The 23,029-nt window shown below is 31.6% G+C and overlaps 2 protein-coding genes across 2 annotated transcripts; one reads left to right on the top strand and one right to left on the bottom strand.

Annotated features, from left to right (window-relative positions):
- Positions 1-5,319: 5,319 nt before the first annotated feature.
- Positions 5,320-15,270, bottom strand: LOC123698385. Its single transcript, XM_045644993.1, has 5 exons — positions 15,250-15,270; positions 14,082-14,250; positions 13,724-13,842; positions 8,052-8,229; positions 5,320-5,837 (listed from the first exon to the last, which is right to left on the bottom strand). The coding sequence occupies exons 1-5, from the start codon at positions 15,253-15,255 to the stop codon at positions 5,698-5,700; spliced, it is 612 nt and encodes a 203-aa protein (XP_045500949.1). The 5' UTR covers positions 15,256-15,270; the 3' UTR covers positions 5,320-5,697.
- Positions 15,271-16,976: 1,706 nt separating this feature from the next.
- LOC123698384 lies at positions 16,977-19,497 on the top strand. The gene is made up of 2 exons (XM_045644992.1): positions 16,977-17,776; positions 17,859-19,497. Exons 1-2 carry the CDS (start codon positions 17,276-17,278, stop codon positions 18,477-18,479), a joined length of 1,122 nt encoding a protein of 373 aa, XP_045500948.1. The 5' UTR covers positions 16,977-17,275; the 3' UTR covers positions 18,480-19,497.
- The last annotated feature ends 3,532 nt before the right edge of the window (positions 19,498-23,029 follow it).

Genomic DNA, 23,029 nt, shown 5'->3' with positions numbered 1-23,029 from the left:
TCTATTAAATACATTAGGTGCGGCTTTGGTAACGTGTTGTAGATGATGTGGCGTAATTTATGGGGTATGCAAGAAGTAATATTACGCAGAGATCTAAGAAGTGCTGATAATTTATTTTTTAGATGGTCGATGTGATAATTCCATTTCAGAGAGCTGCCGATTCGCAAATCTAGGTTATTTCTCGTGGGTTTTATGTTCTAATACAACACCGTTAATTTTAAATGGAGCGTATGGCGAAATAATTTTGTTATGAGCTTTGAATTTAGATATATTTATTTTTAGGAGATTGCATTGAAACCATTTATTTAATTCATTTTGTGCTTGCGCTATCATGTCATGTATAGAGGGAACAAAATAAAACAGACAAGTGTCATCCACATAAAGTGTTAGGTGACCATTTAGCTTTAAATCTTGTAAATTATTAATATAAATTAAAAAAAGCAATGGGCCTAGAATCGAACCATGTATGCCACATGTAATTGGTAAGGGAATGCTATCGTGGTTATCTATTTTAACTATTTGTGAAATATTTATCGATTTTTTAAATATGATTTCAGCATATCTAGTGCTTTACCATTAATGTTAATGGATGTTAATTTCTTTATTAAAAGTTCGTGAGAAACGGTATCGAAGGCCTTTTGTAGGTCAATAAACACTCCCAAAACTATATTGTTTGTGTCAATCTTAGATTACAAAATAAAGTACAGATGGAGCATGACAACCGCCCGTCGCCCTTGTCAAAGAAAATACGAAATCAAAAACAAATACGTCGCTGCACCAGTGCTATAGCGCATATAGTGTCATGCAATACGTCAAAAAGGGTTTGCAATTTAAGTAAAAAGTGATAATAAAACGCTGCAAAATTTGTTCCCGAAAACAAAAAAAAGATAAAACATCGTTTCACAGGTTTTCTGTAGATAATTTGGCTGATTTATTTCTTTAATACGAATAATAATTTTACAGATATGAAGGAATACAAAACTTCAACGTATGTTGCCAGTATTTTGAAAATGAATTTGCCATTTTTATTGGTAAAACGGTAAAATGGTTAAAAGATCTTCAGGGTAATGCTGTTGGATTTTTCGATCGTGAATGTGATTATTTGTATAGTGCACTAAAGGTTCATGATAATTATTAGATTATTTTAATAAGCATAATACATTATTTTGTTACTTTTATAAAGCTTAAAAACGTCATAGTCGTTTTCGCTAGCGATTTAATTTATGTGAACTCCATGATGGATATGATGAAAAGTTAATATTGAAACTTTTTTTTATGTAAGTAATTTATTTAATAAAAAATTGAATACAATTATTTTGTCCATATATAACTTTAGTAGGCAGGTACTTTATGTAATAAAAGAATTTAAATAAAAATTAAAACTTGACTTCTCATTTATGTATATAGCCTACGTCACTACCGCCACTAACATAATAATTCAGATCATTGCAATGAAACCTCACAACTCAAAATCGGTCCAACGGTTTATACTGCAGGGCGTGTCAAAGAAATATTATACATACATACATAAACTCGAAAAACATAACCCTCTTTTTTCCGTAGTCGGGGAAAAATTTGGGAAATTTTTCAATATCTGGCAGCATTACACGCACACAGAAGCACCGTGTACGTACAGTGCAGCGGCGAAATGACAGCACACATAGCTTTATTGAAAATGACGATAAATTATTCGGTTTAGTTCGGCAACGCTCCATCTGTCTTTTATTTTGTAATCTAAGGTGTCAATGTTCTGTTTCATTTAAATAGTTAGGTCCATAGTCACTGACAGAGTGTTACTTTTTGGCTTAAATCCGTATTGACGCACTGAAATAAAATTAAATGAGTCTAAATATTTTTCTAATCTTGTGTGTAAAATCTTCTCCAATATTTTTGACAATACTGGCAAAACCGAAATTGGCCTATAGTCACCAGGTTCAAATTTTGAGCCATTCTTATAGATAGGAGTTACCTTCGCTATTTTTAACGAGTCCGGAAAACGTCTTTGAATTATGGCTTGGATAAAACAGTCGCTTAAGGTATGATTTAATTTTTCTTTGATGCATTTAATTGCTTTTGTAGTAATACCATCAAGACCTGTACTACAGTTTGAAGTAAGTTTTTAAGCTTATTTATAATTATATATTTTTACTGGCTTCGGTAGGTCTGAACTTATTAGTGAGATAATTTTTTAAATTTCGTATTTGTATTTAGATATCCTCTCCTCTGAGTTATAAAATGTCAATTCTGGGAAACCAGCAAAAATTACATTTTTTTCGCGGCTCTTTCTGTCCCGTAGTTCCTTGATTAAGTGTTCATTTATATGAAGTTGATTTTTAGACGTAAAACCCGATGGATTGGCTGTCTGATTTATTGATTGAAGATTTAATTCCAGTGATTTTATTTTACTCTCACCCTGGTTGATCTGGGATTCTAATTGAGAAATAGTACTGGTCAAAGACCGGGGCGGACTGCTAGTTAATTATAAAATTGGTCTCATTCTATTATCACGCCGATGCATTTCGACTTATATTCGGATCTTAGACCATACTCTTCAATATGTTTTGTTCAGTAATTGAATGAATGAATGAATTGATTTGATTCGTATTTTGGCGAATTAAATTCAAGGATTGTTCGTTGGACGATTTAATTTCGGTAATTTGTGTTTTTACCTCAGAAATGTTTTCATGAATTTTGTTTACTATTTGTTCATTTGAGCATACATATTTTTCAAGTAATGTACTAATACGGCTCAACTCCGACCGAATATCCTTCATATCATCACTAAATCTGCAATCTTGTTCTAGCGGTTGTTTCCGTTTTCTGTAAGTAATTTGAGTATCAGTTGGCGTAGAACTCGTAGAAAACGAACTTAGCTTCGATAGATCGGGATGCGATCCACCGGCAGTACCCACTGCACCACTGCTGGTTAAACGTGTTGGCGACCTGCGTACACTCATATTTACTCCGTAATGGATAATTTGTGCAGGAATATGAGTCGTCATTTGTTTGACCTAAATCTAACATTTTAATTATTTTATCAGATTGATATCAGAATCAGGGCATAGGCGAACGCTACACGTCAATAAATATTATGATAATTATATTGATATTTACTGATGATTCAAGAGGTAGGTTGTTATTTGTAGGATGCATACACTTGAGAATTATCACCGTCACTGTATGACGAAAGGTTCGTCCAAATATCTATCTTTTAGGGTTCCGAATTTTTAGTTTCACAACGTTTTCTATAAGTTTCAATTGAATTACGGTCGACTTCTTCAACTTCCATAAAACTTAGGAGATTTTTTGCTAGCCCTAATTTCATATCCCCATGTCAATGTCATGCAAGTGCATATTATAAATGGAACAGATCAACATACGACTTATGATTTGGTATATAAAACGGAGTCAAGAAGTGTTTGAGCATTTCAAAATTTGAACCGTTACGGAGTCCAGTTCGTCTAGTCTAGGCGGATTTAGCAATGTATGGAACATTACCTAACTGTAATATGTTTGTGTACGGAGCCAACAAATACTGTAGTGTTTACGAAAAATTAATCTACGTTACTTAATATACAGTTTCGTTTTGTCGGATCAAATAAAGCTGTAATTTTGATAATATAAATGGATCTGATCAACATACGACTTTGGATTTGGTATATAAAACGGAGCCAACAAGTGTTTATGGGTTTCTGAATTTCGGCCGTTACGGAGTCGATTCAGTTCAAGATCTTAGCAATAAAAATGTTGAGTATATCAATTTCTCCATGAATACGTTTGGCAACGTCGCCCAAAAATTTGCGCCGTTGTCACTCCGGGCAAGATCTATGCAACCGGAGTCGAGTAATAAGGGGGAAAAGGTGGAGTCAGGAATGCACGGCAATCGGGCTGGATCAACTTAGTGCCCAAGTTGGTATTTATATATATATATATATATATATATATATATATATATTGTTTTAATATATTGTAATGCTTAATTTATTCATTGTATTTGCGCCAAGTCGCGTTCTAGCATACATTCCTTACCAATCAGGGTTGCCTGGAAGAGATTGCTTTTAAGCAATAAGGCCGCCTTTTAGTACGTATGTGCCGTGTGTTTTCATTGTATCTTAATTGTAATTATATTATAGCTTATTTATGTTTGGTATATTATGTACAATAAAGAATAAATAATAAATATTAAAAAGCTTAATTTAATATTTAAGTTAGTTTTCACTAAAATCAAGCTGTCCAATAAAAGTCATAGTTTACTTGTGTGTACTGTTTAGCTATCTGTTTAAATGTGTCGATTTTGGCGACAGCGGTTTTCATGCACTTCTATTTCTATGGCTATAGGCTATAGAGGGCTATAGTAAGTATATATCAAGCTAAGACCAACGCAACAGGAGCAGAGCCACGCGGTTGAAACCGCGAAGTGCAGCTAATATAGAGAGCTAGAGAGATAATGAACCTATCTAATAATCACCTCACGGCCAAAATAGCGATTGAAAATTCGTTAGTAAAGGATTAAAATGAAAAGAAAACAGTTCTGAGATTTATTAAAATAAAAAAAAAAACATTTTTTTATTTCTTGTAAGACGTATTAAATTTCATAAATGTATACATAAATATTATATACAATAGATCTATAGAATAGAATTATAATATTGAAAAACATCATCCTTCTAAAAATTATCAAACCTACATAGAGTCTGGCCAGCCAAAGCTGAACCCAGTGTTTTTTGTAGCGGCCACACTATCTGGAATGTTATCATGGTTATTTCATGGCGTTTTAGTGTTGAAATATGGGTAAAACTATAAAGAATGCTATGCAGCTTTTATTTATAATGATTAGTAAATACAAAGAGTTACTTACAAAGATTAGTAAATACAAAAAAAAATAATGTAAGTAAGTCAAATGTTTTATTGACAGGGCTACCACATCCTTTAATTACTTTTAAATCCTGATTTGTTGTGTAGCTAATGTACCCATATACTATGATCCATATATATGACCTCTAAGAATATCAAAAGTATGAAAATTTTTTTTCCTAACTAACTAAGTAAGCCGATGTTACCAGGTCCATTTTTTTTAATTTGCCGCCCTTTACTGGGTTCAGCTTTGGCTGGCCAGACTAGTACTTAATAATTACATGTTGCAGGCACAGTTTTAATTAATAACTTATAGCTATACTTTTAATAAACTTGTTAGACATAAAATATGTATGTATATGATTCGAATATAATTTTCCGATTTATTTGTACAATGAGTCATAATATAATTTACCTACCTATATAATATGTAGGTATTAATATCATTATAATTAAAATAAAATCTCCGTATAAAATTATTTAATTAAAGGTAAGTACACAATATTGCTAAAGTTGATAATAGGCTGGTTATGTTTGAACCACATTTTATGTGACAAAAACATTAAATATGATAAATAAATTAAATAATAATGAAAAAAGAGAAATTATGATGTGCATTAGATATGTTTTAAATATAATACAGACTGTAAAGATAATTCAGAAAGAGACATACCTATTTAAATACTCATAATAATAATAAATGTAGACGTATTTTCTTTCAATTCTAATCATTCAACAACATCCTGCACTGAAACTGGTATCTAAATACCATGTATTCTTAAATATAGTTTGATATGTGGTTTATAAGCCTAATTTCTACATATTACGTGATATTACATTATTTTATCCAGAGTATTGGCGTACAATTTTAGCCCATTGTTGAGGGAAGTTCCGTTGCACGTATGACAGAGTGCGTTGAATTTGTTTTGTTTCTTGCGGTGTACACTGGGGACAAGCTCCTCGGAGAACCAATGGCGCCAATGCTATAAAAAAATATAAATAATTATTGGCATCATAATATTCTATAAATATATACATTAGAAGGTCAACCACTGATAAATATTCACTGTTATTTAATTATTTTGTAAACATACTTAACATGATTTACACCAGTCTTTAATGGTTATAACTTATAATATTTAAAGACAGAATATAAAATTAAAAAAAATAGTTAATACATCCTATAATTTATTCCATAATTAAATAACCAATATGGATATGGCTGATAAAACATTAATAAATTAACTCCATATATCATATTTTAAAATAAATATTATTGAGATTATAGTAATTTGTAGGTATAATAGGTACCTAATAACAGCTATAAAACCTTGAATAATATTTTATACATTGATTTTATAGGGATCCGTTACGGCTTATACAGGGTGTAATCGTTAAGTGTGCACAAGCGATTATTCCGTAACTATTGCAGATACCAAAAAACTTTAAACTGATATCGAAAGTAGGTACTTAATCTAATGAGTAAAATGGCCATAATAAATTTTTAAAAATAAAACGTGAAATATCCAAAAATGTTACATTAAACGCTCCCATACATTTTATTTCCCATACATTTTGTATTCATAGCAAATTTTCGAAGTAATGTCCTCATTGTGAAATACAATGAGGAGCTCTATTTACAGTTTCTAAATGAACTTCCCTTCAAATTTGCGAAGTAATTAAAGCAGAAAACCAAAAAAAAAGAAAGAAAAAGCTAAAATCTTTCATATTAAATGTACTAGGTTGATCCAAAAGTAATGATAATTGGATATTTCCTGTGCACATAAAAATATAATTTTTGCTTGCTCATGTATTCACTAAGTAATCACAAAAAAATCATATCAACAGGCCACGTTTCCAATTATTTACATTAATTTGAATGTGAACGGTGCGTGCCAGAATGTTTCCCGACGAAAAGAAGAAACAACGATTCGACATGTAGAGGGTAAATTTCTAAATTTTTAATGATATCAGGATAATTTTTTGTCACGTTTTGTGATCATGGACGTTACCCGAGTTCACCATGTTTATGCTGAAACCAAAAAACAATCAATGTCCTGGATGCGAGCTTCCAAAGTGACGATGAAGAAATTCAAAGTGAAAGTCAGTAGGTTAGATTAAAGCGGTAGTTTTTTGGGTCACTGAAGGAATAATTATGGTGGAATATTTTAAAAAGGTAGCCACTTTATTGGGCTCTTACTAAACAGACCAAATTAAAAGATTGCGGTAGGTTAGTAAGGAAAAGAGACATGGCAAACTGCGGACCTGAACGCTGTTTCATCAAGCAACGCACCAGATCACAAAGCGTCAGTTGCGTGGCTGCCATTCAAAAATCGGCATTCCAAATGCTTGAACACCTACCCTATTTTTAGATCTAGCTCCTATTTACTTTTATCTCTTTCCTCGGCACAAGAAACACTTTCTTAGCAATAAATTATTTTAAGACGACAGCGAAGTGATGGCCGTGTGGAGGGGTTTTTGTGGATGAAGTCAAAGATTTTTTTTAAGTTTAGGAAAAAAAATATTGAAGTATATTTTCTAGTTAGAAGACTATCTAGAGAACTACATAATTATTATAACTGTAATGACCTTGTTTAATATTGATTATCATTACTTTTGGATCAACCCATGTACATGGGATATTCGTATGTCATACTAAATGTATGGGAGGGTTTCAAGTTAATTTTTTAGATATTTATCGTTTTATTTTTAAAAATTTATTATGGCCATTTTACTCATTAGGTTAAATACTTTCGATATCAGTTTAAAGTTTTTTGATATCTGTAATTAAGTCTGTAATAGTTACGGAATAATCGCCTGTGCACACTTAACGATTACACCCTGTATACTATAATTATGGTAAAATACTTATTTTATCTGCATGATTATTTGCCAAAAGAACAATTATTGTACTTTACCTGATTACCTACACTGTGCAAAAAAACCATTACTAATCTCTGATATTATTAAATAAAGAGTGATTTTTTTGTATGGGTAATATTTAAACATTTTCTCCATAACTAACTAACTACCTAACTACTACATTTTTCAGATTTATCCACATATTTGGAATAATCAACAGCAGGTAGGTAACTGAAAGCGATAGATATTTTACGACTTTGTAAATCAGAAATTGGTCTAATTCTGCAATCCCTTGTATTAAAAAGACTTAAAAAAGGAACAATGATTTTTCTTACTTTTAAGTCTCTTGCCAATGGGATCACATGGTGCTTCTCCAAGGGCACATTTAAGTTGTCTTTGGATGAATCGTTTGTCATTGAGAGCATCTTCCAGAGCAGTGTCTGATACTTCAGGCCTCTGTGTTTCGGCTACGCAGACGGCTGCCACTGCGCATAATACTAAAACATGTGTGATCTGAAAAAATGCGCGATCTTTAGTTACAAGATAATTCAATTTAATTTCTATATGACTGTATACTGTATATTTAACGATGACATATCTAATAAAAAAAAAATCATACAACTTTATTGGTGTCGGCAAAACTAAGAATTAAATAATTAAACAATAAAAAAAGGTTATAAGACGCCCCGACATAATATTATAATTGTTTCAAGCACTGTATACCAATATCATTTGGTGCCTCCTATATCTATCATTAATTTAAATGCTCACTACTACGGAATGAAACTTTGCATAGGAAGTAAGTAAGTACTAGATAGAAAGACTATATGCCTTTACTCAACCTAATCCTTTGCAGGCAAAGTCGAAGTCCGTAAACATCGAATTTGTCCATGAATCAAGACACCATCAACACACGCACGTACGTGCCTTGAAATTAAATGATTGAGTAATCATGGTAATGTAACTAAGAACTGGCACATCAAATAATATTTGCAACTAGGCAAGAGTCCGCGTCCACGTCCGCGCGGACGGAGTCGCGGGCGGAAGCTAGTAAGAAATAAATAGAAAAAAGAAAAATTTTCTCATTACACATGAAAATAATACTTAGTTGTTTCCTAAATTGAAACTTAAATAGGTACCTAACTATTATTTTCATTCAAAGCTCTCGCTTACTACTTATGCCTTGTTATTTGTTAGATAGGCAATTGTTGTCAATTAGAAAATTATTTTCCACCAACGTAACACCTTGCCCTACATACATATTATAAAGACAATAGTGTGAACAGCGAAAACAATGATTATTTTTTTTTTGCTAAAACAAAATACCAAGTAACTTTGTTGCCATGGCTATCAAAAGAATACCTATTTATTAAATAATGATAATTCATTTTTATTACCACGTTATAACAAAGAAAAAGATAATAAAGTAAATAGTTAAAAATAAGACAGCCATAAAGTTGAACTAAGCAATAATAAACAATAAGCTTTACAATCCAGTACGTATTGGAAGAGTTATTTTGAATTCTTTTGCTTTTTGTATGAAGTCCGAAGCGCGTTTGTAGAGCTTTTTGTACTAAAACCAGTTTATTGTTGTGTGAAGCATATCTTATCGCAAACTTATTCTTGGGTCGGGATTTACAGGATAATGAACTTTTTAAGAACTAAATATGCTACAAATTGACAGCCTCCATGGTCAATTTAAAAGCAATAAAACGAAACAGGTAGCTTTGCTTAATAAAAATGAAGTATCTCATATCATTTACGCATTCCATGGCATTATGATCGGCTTATTTATTGAAAACGAATAGTCTTTATATTACAGTAAGTATTTAGTAATCTGTGCTAATGCCTAATGTAATACCTACTAATGAAATTTCATTGGTTAATAATTATATGATGATTTGAAAAAGATTTGAAATATACCTAGTCATCGCCGCAAATTCCATTATTAACAGAGAACAATACTATAGTGATAGGTATATTATGTAGATTTTCTAAATGAAGTTTGAACAATATCCATAAACTTGGGTAAAATTGGTGGTCTACCACAAATCGTTTAACTTAGTGAGTCAATATTGCATTTGACCACGTCTGACCTTCGCTTTAGTATGTATCTTTTATAAAAAATATAAATACCAATCTTTCCTTATTTACCTTCAAAGAAAATATATTTATAAATATGAGTTAAATATGTTGTTTTATCACTTCCTCTACATCCTGCGCTAAAAAAATCATAAAACCTCGTGTTCTCAGTTGACTCTATTATACCTAGATAATAATTATTGATGTTCTATAGACTTCGCTTTCATCAAAGAATGAAAGCGAAGCGAAGCGAGCCATTGCAAGTAATTTATGTAAGTATACGATCTAAAAAGAAAGATACAATTTTACGTTTCCTTACAGCGGATGAGTATAAAAAACCACTAAACCGATATGTATATATGTTACCGGAAATGTATGAAATCAAGGAACAAACAAACATACAAACAAACAAACTCTTCAGCTTTATAATATTAGTATAGATTATTTACGCGTGAGAACAAGAGACAAAAATATTGTTTCTTAACAATTAAATAGGTATATTTCTTGATGTAGAACAAAAAATGTAGAATGATGTCGTCAATGTTGTTGGGCAAATCAATAGGCTATTTGACAAGGTTTTGATAACTGTCTCAAATTATTAAGATACGTTTATAGAACACACAAGACACATGTTTCTTAATTTTTTGTAGTTATTCATTGAGAAAATGGAAAATAAAAACATGATATTCAAATATGCCGCCAAAACACAATTTTAAAGAATATGGCGGCTCGCGACCATGGTGACGTCACAGCGGCGTAAACATCAACTTGCTCCTAGTACTTATTGTTCGTTTTTGTTTTAATTATAGTATAATTAAGTTAATCTGTTTAAAAACCAGAAAATGAGTTCTTATAGGTGTGTAGTTCCTGAAACTAGGTATTTATATGTGCTCCAAAAGATATAAAAATGCGTAGAAAGTGGTTGCAGTTAGCTCGCAGAAATCCAAGTGATATTAGATATATCAATTAAAACAGTTATATTTTTTTGTGAAGACCACTTCGATGTAAGCATGGTGTTGAATACATTGCAGTTTATTATTATATTATTTATATTATTTATATATACATGGCAGTTTATTTTATTTGCAATACATAGTATAAATCGTCTCATTACTTACCTGCTTGAGGTAAGATAATGATATTATATATTATAAATTGATGATGACGTGTTTGTATTGATATTGAAAATAATCAATACAAACACGTCAATCCTATAAACTGGATGGCTGAAATGAAAAACAAAGAGCTTAGCCTAAAAAACGTATACTTCATAATTATTGTGCTATTGTGATTCATGTTTGTAGGTACATTTAACTAAAAAGGTAATGAATGACGATTGAAATATTAACTTACGTAGCTGTTTTCACATTTTTCAATTATTGAGGAGCGTAAAAATCTGGGTTGTTTTTAAAGAACATGCCAACCATTATAGCGTCCACTTTAGGTAGATTTCGACTGTCTGTTTTTTCAAAATTAGGTTCCATGACAAACAAAAATAACACATAAAGCAGAAAACTGATTACAGACACCTCGAATCACAAGAAATAAGTTATACAAGAAACAAAACCAAAAGCGAAATTTAGCAACGACGTGAGTAAACGTTGGGATCACTTGTTATTTACGCCGCTGTGACGTCATGACAGATGCAGCCAATCATGGATGTTTTCGGTCACGTGGTAATTTTAAAAAATATGATGTTTTTTCTCGACGATTTATAAATAAATAAGTTATTATTTGTATCATTTATTAACTTAAATCGCTTCAAAAACCTTATATATATATGGATTACACAAAAAAGTAATATATTTTTTATACTGTCAAATAGCCTATTGGGTTACTTAAACTTTTACGTAAGAATAGAAAACTGATTCTATACAACAGGAAGGTTTTTATTAAAATGTATATTTGAGTAAGTAGTTTCAAAGTTCGTTACTTAATATTCAAACGCATAAACATTACCTAGATATTAATACGTGATACATAATTATGTCATTATATTTAAAGAATTGTAAAATTATTCATGATGCCTTAATTTCGGAATAATAAACAACAAAACAATTATTTTAGGATCAAGACAATACAGTAACATTAGCGAATATTTATTATCTAGTAAATTGCATAATCAGTAAGTATAACGTTATATACCTAACATTTGAGTTAACGATATAAAAGGCTCGTATTAGATACATTAATATTATGAAAAAAAGTACAATTATTAAATCTACCTACTATATTATATTAGTATAATAAGTCTATATGTATTATACAACCACATACCATGGTATAATTAATAATCGTATTGTTAAACCAAGTAGGTATCATAATAGTTCTATATTTTTGTAATCAATTCATTAGGTTCTGTAATCAATTCAATAGCAAATAGTTAGAATATTTAAATTTAAACGTTTTATGTTGAACAACCATTAATGCATGTGAAAGTTACTAAGGAATTGAGTCAGCTTTTTGTAATCAGGAACGGGCAAACGGGAAAACCCCAATGCAATAAAGTTACCTACTCGGTTTGTATTGGGAAATTGAGGTTACGGGTTTGTACATTTACGTGAGGTTAATTTAAGTATATTATATCCTAAGGCAATAAAGCTTTTTTTCGTATTGATAAAATGCATTTCAATTATTACAGGCTAATGTCCTGTGCATTAAAAATGTCATAGAAAAAGAATGTGTCGCTTTCAACTTTATTAGAGAAGCAGAAGCCAGAGCCCAGAAGAATAGGTACAATAATTCTAAGGATTGTTGCCTGTCTGCAAATACTGCGTAGAATTGAACACAGATGACACAAATATATTGATAAAGATAGAAAACGTATAGAATAAGTAACTATCTATAAATTTTATAGTTATTACATTTTAAACCATCGGGAAAAATACAATTTATGTTCTAGTATACTTTCCCCCTAGCAGTCATTCGTGACGATTCATGTCGCAATAGTGCAACAGCATTGTTTTCGTTCAATGGAAGAGAGCTAATAAAAAATTGTTTATTTTAAACCTCTGTAATTATATCTTACTGCCCTTCGTAAGTTCGTCAATACCTTAAACTGGAAAGGGCAGCCAAGGAAAAAAGTTTCGCGAATAATTAATATACTGTCTTACCTGCATCCTGTGTTACAGCAACCACAAGTCACTTTTACTTTCCTTTAGATTATCTTTTAGACCCGGATCTATAATTACTAAATGTTGCACGGTAAATTTGCGAACCAGTGGTGTGTTTATGCTTGCGTATGTTTCGAGAGAGAATGCCGGGGCAGCTGATGCCGTAACCTCTTACTTAACAGATCCCCTCTACAAAGAACTTGGAAACGAATGTCGCGCTACGTTACAAAATAAAAATCTTTTTCGCATGTTACTCATTTTATTCGGATTTGGAACATTACAATCATTCTTGGAAAGCGCTAATGATATCTACAGATATAAGTACTTAACTACCTACATAATAATATCTGCAAACACTGTTAACAAGTCAAAACAAAAACAAAGTTAAATAGTTCACGCATATACATAAATGTGCGACTTAATAAGGTTTTAGTTAAGTTAACATGAATATTGAAATGTTAAATCATGTATAAACAATATTACTAAAAAATGGGTTACTTTAATATTAATCACCAAATTATGAGCTTGGCAGCTAGGATTAAGGTCACTGTTCTAATTTCATGATTATTTGAAAGAAGAGACTTACAAAAATAAATACATTAGGTTCAATATAAAAACGACTCTACACGTTCATTCATATTTTAAACATACTTTCTGCGAGACTTACAAAATAAAATACATTTAATTTAATTAAGATCTAGCGTACTAAAAAAAGAAATAAATAGAGTGCTACAATATTGAAAGTATACTTTTTAGTTTTTGAACCGTTCAGAAACAGTACTAAAAATATTGTCTCAGCCATATTGGCGTACAATTTTGGCCCATTCCCACGGGTAGTTCCTTTGAACAAATGCGAGAGTTCGACGAATTTGCCGCGTTTCTTGTGCGGAACACTGCGGACAGGCCCCTCGTAGGACTAAGGGCGCTAAAGCTGCAAAAAAAGTAGAGCAAAATAATTTTAATGAACAATTGTTATTTTTATCGTTGCATCGTATTAGGTAATAGTTCAATTTGTGTTCGGCATTTACTTTCGAAAAGCAAATACATTCATACAAATTATTACATACTTAACAACTCAATTTTTTTTTATATGATAAATATAAAAAAAATATTATGGATTATCTCTACATGATCTACGATAAATTAGAATTTAAAGCTCTTTTTCCTTACTTCGAAGTCTTACACCAACGGAATCGCAGGGTCCCTCAGAAAGGGCACACCTAATGTGCCTTTGCATGGTAGCTCTATCAGCCAAGGTCCGCTCTAACTGTCCATCTGACATTTGTGCGGCGCCTAATACCAATCCAGCACATCCCACCACGAATATGAGAGAAATTATCTGAAATGTTTTCAAAATAGAAAAATATATATATTTATTTAACACAACAATTACGCACCTAATAGAGCAAGAGCCCGCTTCAGCCAGGCGCACAATATTTCATAAAACCAGAAAGTTTGTCTGCGCACGTCACCAACACAGGTAAGAACAATGAGCGACTATGTAGTTTGGGTAGTGGTTACTTTGACAGGTAACAGGTAGTTAACAATGGTGTAAAAAAAGCACCTCAAATACAGCATTAATGATTAAAGCATAAAGCTCGATTTTTTATATTTTCTTTAGAATAATATTTAAAATGATGTCATCCATTGCCGGACACTTAGTATGGTTTTAACCCCCTGCCGGACACCCCCAAACTCAAAAAAATAATTGTACTTATACTTACAATATAATATTATAAAAGCTGAATTTTAGTTAAGTTACTTGGGGGACTATCAAAAGAATTTACCCCAGTAGCGGGACAGTTTTCACGGTTTTTACATAGGTACCTCGTTACTGAGTAACATAGCTTTTTATCTCTAGGCTCTTATATTATTATATACATATTATGTTCATTTTGGATGCGGAAAGTGGTTTATACATTATTAATTTTAAAAGTTGTCTACCTTGACAGTTCATTTAAAAAGCACTTGCGGTCAAATTTCTTAATGTTAATGTGTAGACACAAAAAAATCTCTTACACTTTTTCAACAATTCTACACAATATTATGAATATACACACATCTAAATGAGGTTTCTCTGAGATAAATATACCTACTATTGAAATAAAAAAACGCCCTTTTATTAGGTCCACATAAGCTCCACCTACACTCGGTTCAAAAAAGTGCTGATTAGATACGATTTTGATATTTTAATGTTTTAATGTTTTTGATATTTTTGTAGATTTAATCTAAATAGGTCACATCCCGGAAAGATAAATTATTATATGAAATCCTAGAAGACAATTTAAATAAAATTAAAAAATTAACTAGTAAGTAGCTGCATAATCGAATGTCTTACCTGCATTATTTAAACTTGTTTTAAAATACTTACTCTATAGACACAATGAAATATTTAACAAAAAACGTAATTTTAAAGTTTAAACAATCTAGTGAAACTCTTAACTATTTGGGCAGCGTCGGGTCAACGAATAGGGACGGACTGAGCCCAATCATCGTATTAACTAATTCTGGGAATACTCCCCCCTTTGTGCGGTGATTAGGGTAACGGGCCTACGATAAGATCTTTACGACAAACTTATCCGGTTCCTTCATGAAATGTCTCAGAGCATCTTGATTTTTATCAGGAGTAGGTACCTACATAACTGACCTACTTGTGAATGGTAATGTGATAGCACATAAGTATAATATAAATACTTACTTACTACGTTTTTTTGTAAGTCGGTACCTACATAATATATTATTTTGGTATTATCTAAGTATATATTATCTTGTTCAATACTGTACAGGGTCTATGCTCGGGTTTATCTAATGAAAAAAAAAACGTTTTTTTTAATTAGATTTCATTCCTGTCCGCCAATAAGTATATCTATGTAGGTATTTCAATATTAATTTATAGTACTTAGGTATTATAAAAAGCTCACTAGAACAGATGTTTGGCGCCTAAACTCTATCACAAATTTACATATATCTTTAATCTTACGTTTTTATTGATTTTATTTTTCCTGTTAATAAGGTTAATAAAAATTAATATTATTTGAAATAAAATTAAGTTCAAAGATATTGATATGATTTTAATTATATTATGTATGATACAATCGAGATTCAGGATCGTAATACACTCACGAAGGTAAGTACCTAAATACCTGTGCTAAATACATAGATAAGCTCTCGTGCACTTCGCGTTATTGCTACCAAATTTTAATCTTTCAGTGAAATGGAGATTAGCATTGCATATCTTTTATTTACACTAAAATTCTATAAATTATAACAACCCAACATTTTTCAAAGATGGTAACTACGAAATATTGTTATAGACTACTCTAAGTAGAACTACCTACTGCGAGCTTTAGGTAGGTACCCACGTAAAATCGTAAAAAAAAAATAAACACGCATCTTTCAATTTTTGCTCTAAGTTTTTATTCTTTGAAGTTTCAGGATAACGTGTCGGTATAGGTTACTTACCTACTATCGTGAATGTTTTTGTAACAATTTTTTTATCATATTCGGCAAAAGAGACTGATGGTAGGCTAGGCGTCATCACCGCCCAAGCACATTATTGAGAGGCGAAAGGCTATTTGCAGGCTTTATGCAAATGGATAATTCGATTTAAAAGGATGAATACGGAAAGTGGATAAAGGAGAAGACTGGGAAAAGTAAGGAAAGTTTGTTTCGACTCTCTTCGAGGCTTTCTTAGTAGTTTCTTAAATGAGCACGAAATTTAAAATCCAGTAATTGTATAGTACAACCAGTATTATATTATTATCTGTGGTACACGTACAACAGCGTACAACCATATATTATTTTGAAGCTCGAGTGAATGAATTCAGCTTCAAGTGGTGAGTAATCGGTACATATTGTATTTTTATTACCTATTTAGGACTGAACTTTTTATGCAATTTGTGTAAATATTTATATTTTCCTAATATCACTATTCTAGTGAATTTAAACCTTAGATCATTACTTAATGATCTAAGACTAGAACCAAGACTAGAACTAATGTATTTCCAAGATTTCCGTAATCCTCCATAGTCCATTTTCATCGTGTACCTATTTTATTTTTCAAGTGGCAACTGGCAACACTAAACTCAGGTTCAGTAATCAGTTCAGTATCGAGTTCTGTCTGGAAGATAGAATTTAATTACTTCTAATTCATACGAAAGTAAGCGAAAATGAGAATCAAAAGTAACAGTATTAATTTTAAGCGATATGTTATTCTAGAATTATTTTTACAATGTTTTCTAAAGAGTCATTAAACAAAAAATGTCTAATTAATGACTTGTCAACCAATCATATGTTACGCTAATTAGTGATGTCAGTGTTTGTTTATTATTTACAACTTTAGAAATACTTAATTTGCATTCAAAATGAATCTACCTGGGACTACTGGAGAGTCTTCGTGTAAACGACAAGAAAATGGCGACGGTACAATAGAACCTGATCGCCCACTAAAGAAAGCTCGTTTTGCTTGGCAAGTAAAAGGAAAATATCATTTAAAAAATGAAAATACTGAATCAAAACCCTCCAACACTTCTAAAGAAATTGACAAACCTAGTTCATCGAATGATAATAATAATCAACGCAGTAACCTAGTGGGAAATACAGAACAAAATCTTGAAATATTGGGTGATTATTTATTAAAACAAGATTTCAATACTCTTGATTCTATTACTGATGCTGAAAAAATTTTACCGCCTAGCACATCTAATGATAAGATCCCATATCCAAGATATATAAGTTCCTTTGAAAGTTCATCTCAAGGTAACAGGAGTAGTAGTGATGAAGACAATGTACAATCTCCTATGTCACTAGTGCACACAAATAATTATACAGAGGATCAGTGTATAGCTCGATGGCAAGCAAGACAAGTAAGTTAATAATGTTTAATTTTAATAAAATAAAGATATTAAATGTACATAATACACTTATTTTTTAAATTTATTATTTCAGATGGCCAAATGCTTTGTAGATAATACCATTAATCGAGTTTTGGATAATTGGATGATCGCTCCTTTGCCTACAGATATGGATAACAATAGATTTTTAGCTCTAGATGTTGCAGAATTTATAAATAATTTACCTGGTGATAATACAATTGAAAATGAAGGAATTTTGATGGCAATTTCTGCACATGGTCTACAAAATACATCAAGTACAAGTAGTAATGATAATGGAAAGAATATAAGTACCAATTATAATAAGGATGTCACCAACTCACCTTCAAGTAGTCCGATTCCATCCGACGATGAAATATCTCCTGCACCTAGTAAAAGCATCAAGAATAATGAACTAAGCTCTTCTAGTGACTTGGATATGTCTTGGTCTTTTGAAGAAGAATCTAAGCAGTGTGATAATAATGATTTACAATTAACTTTCTTCCCTGAAAAATCAAGTTCTTATAAGTATTATGGTGACAATGATCCTTTAGAAAATTCCGGTATTGAGTGTGATGGTGATGAAACACTTAATGGAAATGATGATATAATGGATAATTATGATTTCCTTGATGCGGCAGTAACATTTGCAATACAAAATAAAGGATTAACATCATTTGGTACAGACTATGGATAATATGCTTAAGAATTTACTTAATCTAAAACTAAAAGAGTATTTTAAAATAAGTCAGTGTATCAGATAGTTAGGAATAATAGAATACTTGATGTTTGTATACAACTAATATTAAATAACTCTACTCTAACTGCCAGAAAAAAGTTGTTACCTTGTAAAATTAACATTAAGTACACTTTCTACTTGCAGTGTAATGTTGTGTTTATTCATTTTTTCGAAGAAGCATATTTATATACTTAATTGTGAGACTGAACTTATTGTCTTGTAACATTTTCTAATGTTAATTTGTTTATCAGTTATTTTTATTATAATATCATAGATGTACATAGAATATTGTAAAAGTAAACTTTTAACATAAGATAAGCAATTAATGATACATTAGATCTGAATTTATTTGTAACAATTCAATAGATTTCATTGTTATCCTGGTGCTTATGTGTTTATATATCACACTAAGTTGTATTTAAAAGAATAAGACTGCAAAATATATAAAAAATACAACTTTAATTTCTTTAAAAATACTTATTATTTTCAGTTTGGTAACAGTGTTAAAAAAATAAAAAACAAAATATTGAAGAAATAGAACTATGAAATGATGGTATCCATCTGTTTTAAAACAAAATTTCAGTGATTGAAAAAAAACCAAACAGGAAATTGCTGTATATTAGTCCGTTACTTGATCTGGGATTTTTATGGTGGTAAAATGATTGTGTACATTTTTGTAGTTAATATTGTATCATATCTAGAAAAAAAATTGGTGTACTTTACCAGATTGTTTCTTTGTGTCATGTGTGAATCAATGTACGTATACTACTATTTAAATTTCAATTTATTTTTAAGTTACCACCAACGAACGCATTTATTTTTACAACATATATTTTGGGTTCAATATATGATTTTATATAAGTCGAGGGACTTGTTTGTGCAATTATGTAAATCGCGAAAACAGTGTGTACCTACCTACATTAAATATTTTGTGTAAATTTTAATTTAAATGAAATAAAATTATTTTAACAAATTACGAATGAGTTCTCTTTTTAGCTGTTCGCGTCTGTATAAGGGTCGATCAACTTTTATTGGTCCGACGTGTACGGATCATGTCCCTGAAGGATAATTAATAAACATGAAATCATAAAGAGTTAAATTCGTTTTAATTATATTCCTTTTAATATTTTCTAGCATTATTGCGAACAATATTTTACTTGTTTTATTAATTTGTGCGTTGTTTCATGGTTGTCGAGGGACTAAATGCAATTTTCCAGTACTATCACATTTGTCCCCATGCCACAATGCATTAACAAACTTCGCATCACGAACACATACTATCACGACCATAAATACCAAATACACTCCTTGTTTCAGTACATAATTATTGACATCCAAACATACAAACCATTTTTTTTTTATTGGATATAATACGATTTTCAGGCATTTTACTTTTGTCCCCATAAATCACCTACATGACACAGGTCTCACAGACAACCGTAATTTAGTTATGAAACCAAAACACATATGGCGCGGTAGATTCCTAAACAACAAGCTAAACACAATAATTAACTGTCGGGCTCAAACGCCACTTTGATTTGTATAAAATCACGGCAACAGTCGTCCGAGCGTTGTTGGTGAGTGTGGGGTGGCTTTTTTGTCAGTCCGTCAGACAACTGTGATTAAAACGTAAGTACTTGATGCATTGTTATCAATTATACTACACGAGATGCGCTTTCGTCTATATTTTAGTGTGAGCTGAGATTAATATATAAAATAACAATAGTATTTGCTTGGCGGCCCAAAATTTAAAAAATGTCCCGCGGACAACCAGTCACTTGGTCAACCAAAGTGGTTGTACCATGGACAATTTGGTTGTCCCTAGGACAATAATTATATAAAACTTATACTTTAACAGTTAAATAGTTCATGTTTTGTTTATTACTCGGCTGTTTCGGGAACACATTTTTATTACGCGATTTTATGTCTAGTTTAATTGTAATTTTAACATTTCAAAAATCAAGACGCTACTACTACAACTAAGATGTCCCCATATGAAAATCACATTATACTTCATTCATTCAGTTTTATCGAGAATCAGTTCATTTTAATTAAGTAAAATCAATAATACGATACGTAACAACCTCGCCTTAATAGTTTTTTTTGTAAAAAATATCACTATTTCCGCTTTACTGAAACTTTTTTATATATGAAACATTATTTGGTTGTTCAAAAGACATCATTCGTTTCAATTTTAATAAAAATATTTCGTATTTTGGGTGTAAATAGAACAAATATCAAAATATTATTTATTATTTAATATTAGAAGAATTTGTTTTAATTCTTAAGGGAATTTAACATTAAAAAAAGTACTATTGTGTAAGTTGTCCAAAGGACATTATTTCCCGTGAATAGATGGGTTCGTGAAGTTAAATCCACAAATGTATTTAATCAACATCACTGCTGCTTATATAATCTTAATCTACGAAGAATTATCTTCTAAATGAAATAGTAAAATGCTGAAAATTAAGTAAAAAAAAAATACGAGAAAATTATGATCGGGACCTTTAAAAATTGATTGACCCATAATCTCATTTATATAGTAGCGCGTATTCTATCACGATTTTAATGAATGAGATGTTTAAAATTATTGTTTCAACAGTGCCAGATTAACACATTCATACGGTATAAATGTAACTTTGTTACGCTTCGACGCCAAAACTACTCTAACGATTGAACAAACAAATCAAATTAAATCTTATATATAAATTAAGCTATGTTAATTAAATATTAATCCGCCCCGGCTTCGCCCGTGGTACACGCTTACGTTTTCTCTACAGAACCATCCTGGTACTTTAAAGAATACTAGCTGTTCCTCGCGGTTTCACCATTGCTCCGCTCCTATTGGTCCTAGCGTGATGATATTTAGCCTATAGCCTTCCTCGATAAATGGGCTATCTAACACCGAAAGAATTTTTCAAATCGGACCAGTAGTTCCCGAGATTAGCGCGTTCAAACAAACAAACTCTTCAGCTTTATAATATTAGTATAGATTAAACAAAAAGATTTAACGAAATCTGTTCAGCCATTTTCGAGTTATGCGCTTACCAGCAAACACATTCTTCGATGCATTTCACGAACACACACGACCTTCGGTGAACTTAATCTTTATGCTGGGTTGGCCAACATTTGGACATTGGATGCGGGACTTTTTTATGGGATTTCATTGAGCAGGTTTTTAGACGTCCTTTCACACAATCACACTGTTTCCACTTTTCACGCACACGGCACATCCAACGTTCTGACTTCTGCGGAACTGTTATACTATTTCTTGCAAACGGGAATTGGGGACCACATTCAGCATTGCGAGATGGTACCACAGCATGCTTTGCATTTTTACCATTGCTAGCTATTCGGTATGCTAATGCCAGTTGCAGACCGAAAACAAAGCTATTCCAAAGCTAAGCTAGGGAAGCTAGGCTAAGCCGTAACTAATACTTAATCTGTGGCTAAGCCAAACTAAGCTAAGATAGATAGAAGGTCTGCAACCGGCATATGGCGTGCACGTGGCGTGCACACTGCACACAAAGAGCTAAGCCAAAGCTCAGTTAGTGGTAATACTCTTTGGTTAGTGGTGCGGAGTTCAATAAGACGGACGTCAGGCGCTTGCTATGAATATAATCGATGAAGAAAGTTCCGATGATGAATACGTTACACATAGAAAAAGATTTATTTATTTATTTATTTAGCCTTTTTGACTGGGTGAGAATGGTTTTTCTACTATTTTTTGGCTATAATGTTTTCATCGCTAAAGTATTTATTTTTATTTATTTATTTATTTATTTTGGTCTACCAACGTTTGTTTACATTACATATAAAATATCAAAATACACATACACAATTATAAGATCAATGTAAAAAAACACTTATAGGTAAACACAGCATGCGAAAAATAAGTATATCTCTCAACTCAGTGTGCCTTCTGGCAAAGGCCTCCTCCAGTATTTTCCATTGCTTCCGGTCTTTGGCGACTCTCCTCCATTTGGGTCCTGCGGTAAGTTTAAGCTCATCTTCCCAGGGCATATGTTGTCGTCCTCGACTTCTCTTGCTATCCCTTGGATACCAGTTGGTGACAATTTGGCTCCATTTTTCTTGTCTAGATCTCAACATATGGCCGGTCCATCTCCATTTTTGGAGGTCTTTTCTTTCCAGGATATCGGTAAGTTTTGTTTTAGCTCTTAATTATTGCAGGTTACTTATTAGATCTTGCCTTTTGGTTCTTGTCAAGCTCCGGTCCATGCTTCTCTGGCACTTTGCTAATTTATCTCGATGGTATTTAGTAAGGGACCATGTTTCGCAGCCGTAGGTGATGCATGGAAGGATACAGGTGTTGAAGACTTTACGTTTTATTGCCATGCTGTGATCTTTTGATTTTACAATTTCCTTTAGAGACCAAAATCTTTTCCATCCATTGGCAATCCTCTTATTTAGTTCTCTGGTTGTTTGGTCTCTAGTGGAGATTATCTGACCCAAGTAGCAATATTCATCGACATATTCTATTTGTTGAT

The sequence above is a fragment of the Colias croceus genome, chromosome 16 (genome assembly GCF_905220415.1).
Source record: "Colias croceus chromosome 16, ilColCroc2.1".
In the NCBI taxonomy this organism is placed as follows: Eukaryota; Metazoa; Arthropoda; class Insecta; order Lepidoptera; family Pieridae; genus Colias; species Colias croceus.
This window is presented reverse-complemented; position numbering and strand designations above follow the sequence as displayed.

What these genes read in the sequence shown, in the direction of transcription:
- LOC123698385 (XM_045644993.1), bottom strand. An exon ending in CGTTGGTGTAAGACTTCGAA is followed by an intron (nt 13,843 to 14,081) that starts GTAAGGAAAAAG and finishes CTTTTTTTGCAG; the next exon opens with CTTTAGCGCCCTTAGTCCTA. An exon ending in CATTGGCAAGAGACTTAAAA is followed by an intron (nt 5,838 to 8,051) that starts GTAAGAAAAATC and finishes ATTTTTTTATAG; the next exon opens with CATTGGCGCCATTGGTTCTC.
- LOC123698384 (XM_045644992.1), top strand. Translation starts at nt 17,276, where the DNA reads ATGAATCTACCTGGGACTACTGGAGAGTCTTCGTGTAAACGACAAGAA. An exon ending in CTCGATGGCAAGCAAGACAA is followed by an intron (nt 17,777 to 17,858) that starts GTAAGTTAATAA and finishes TTATTATTTCAG; the next exon opens with ATGGCCAAATGCTTTGTAGA.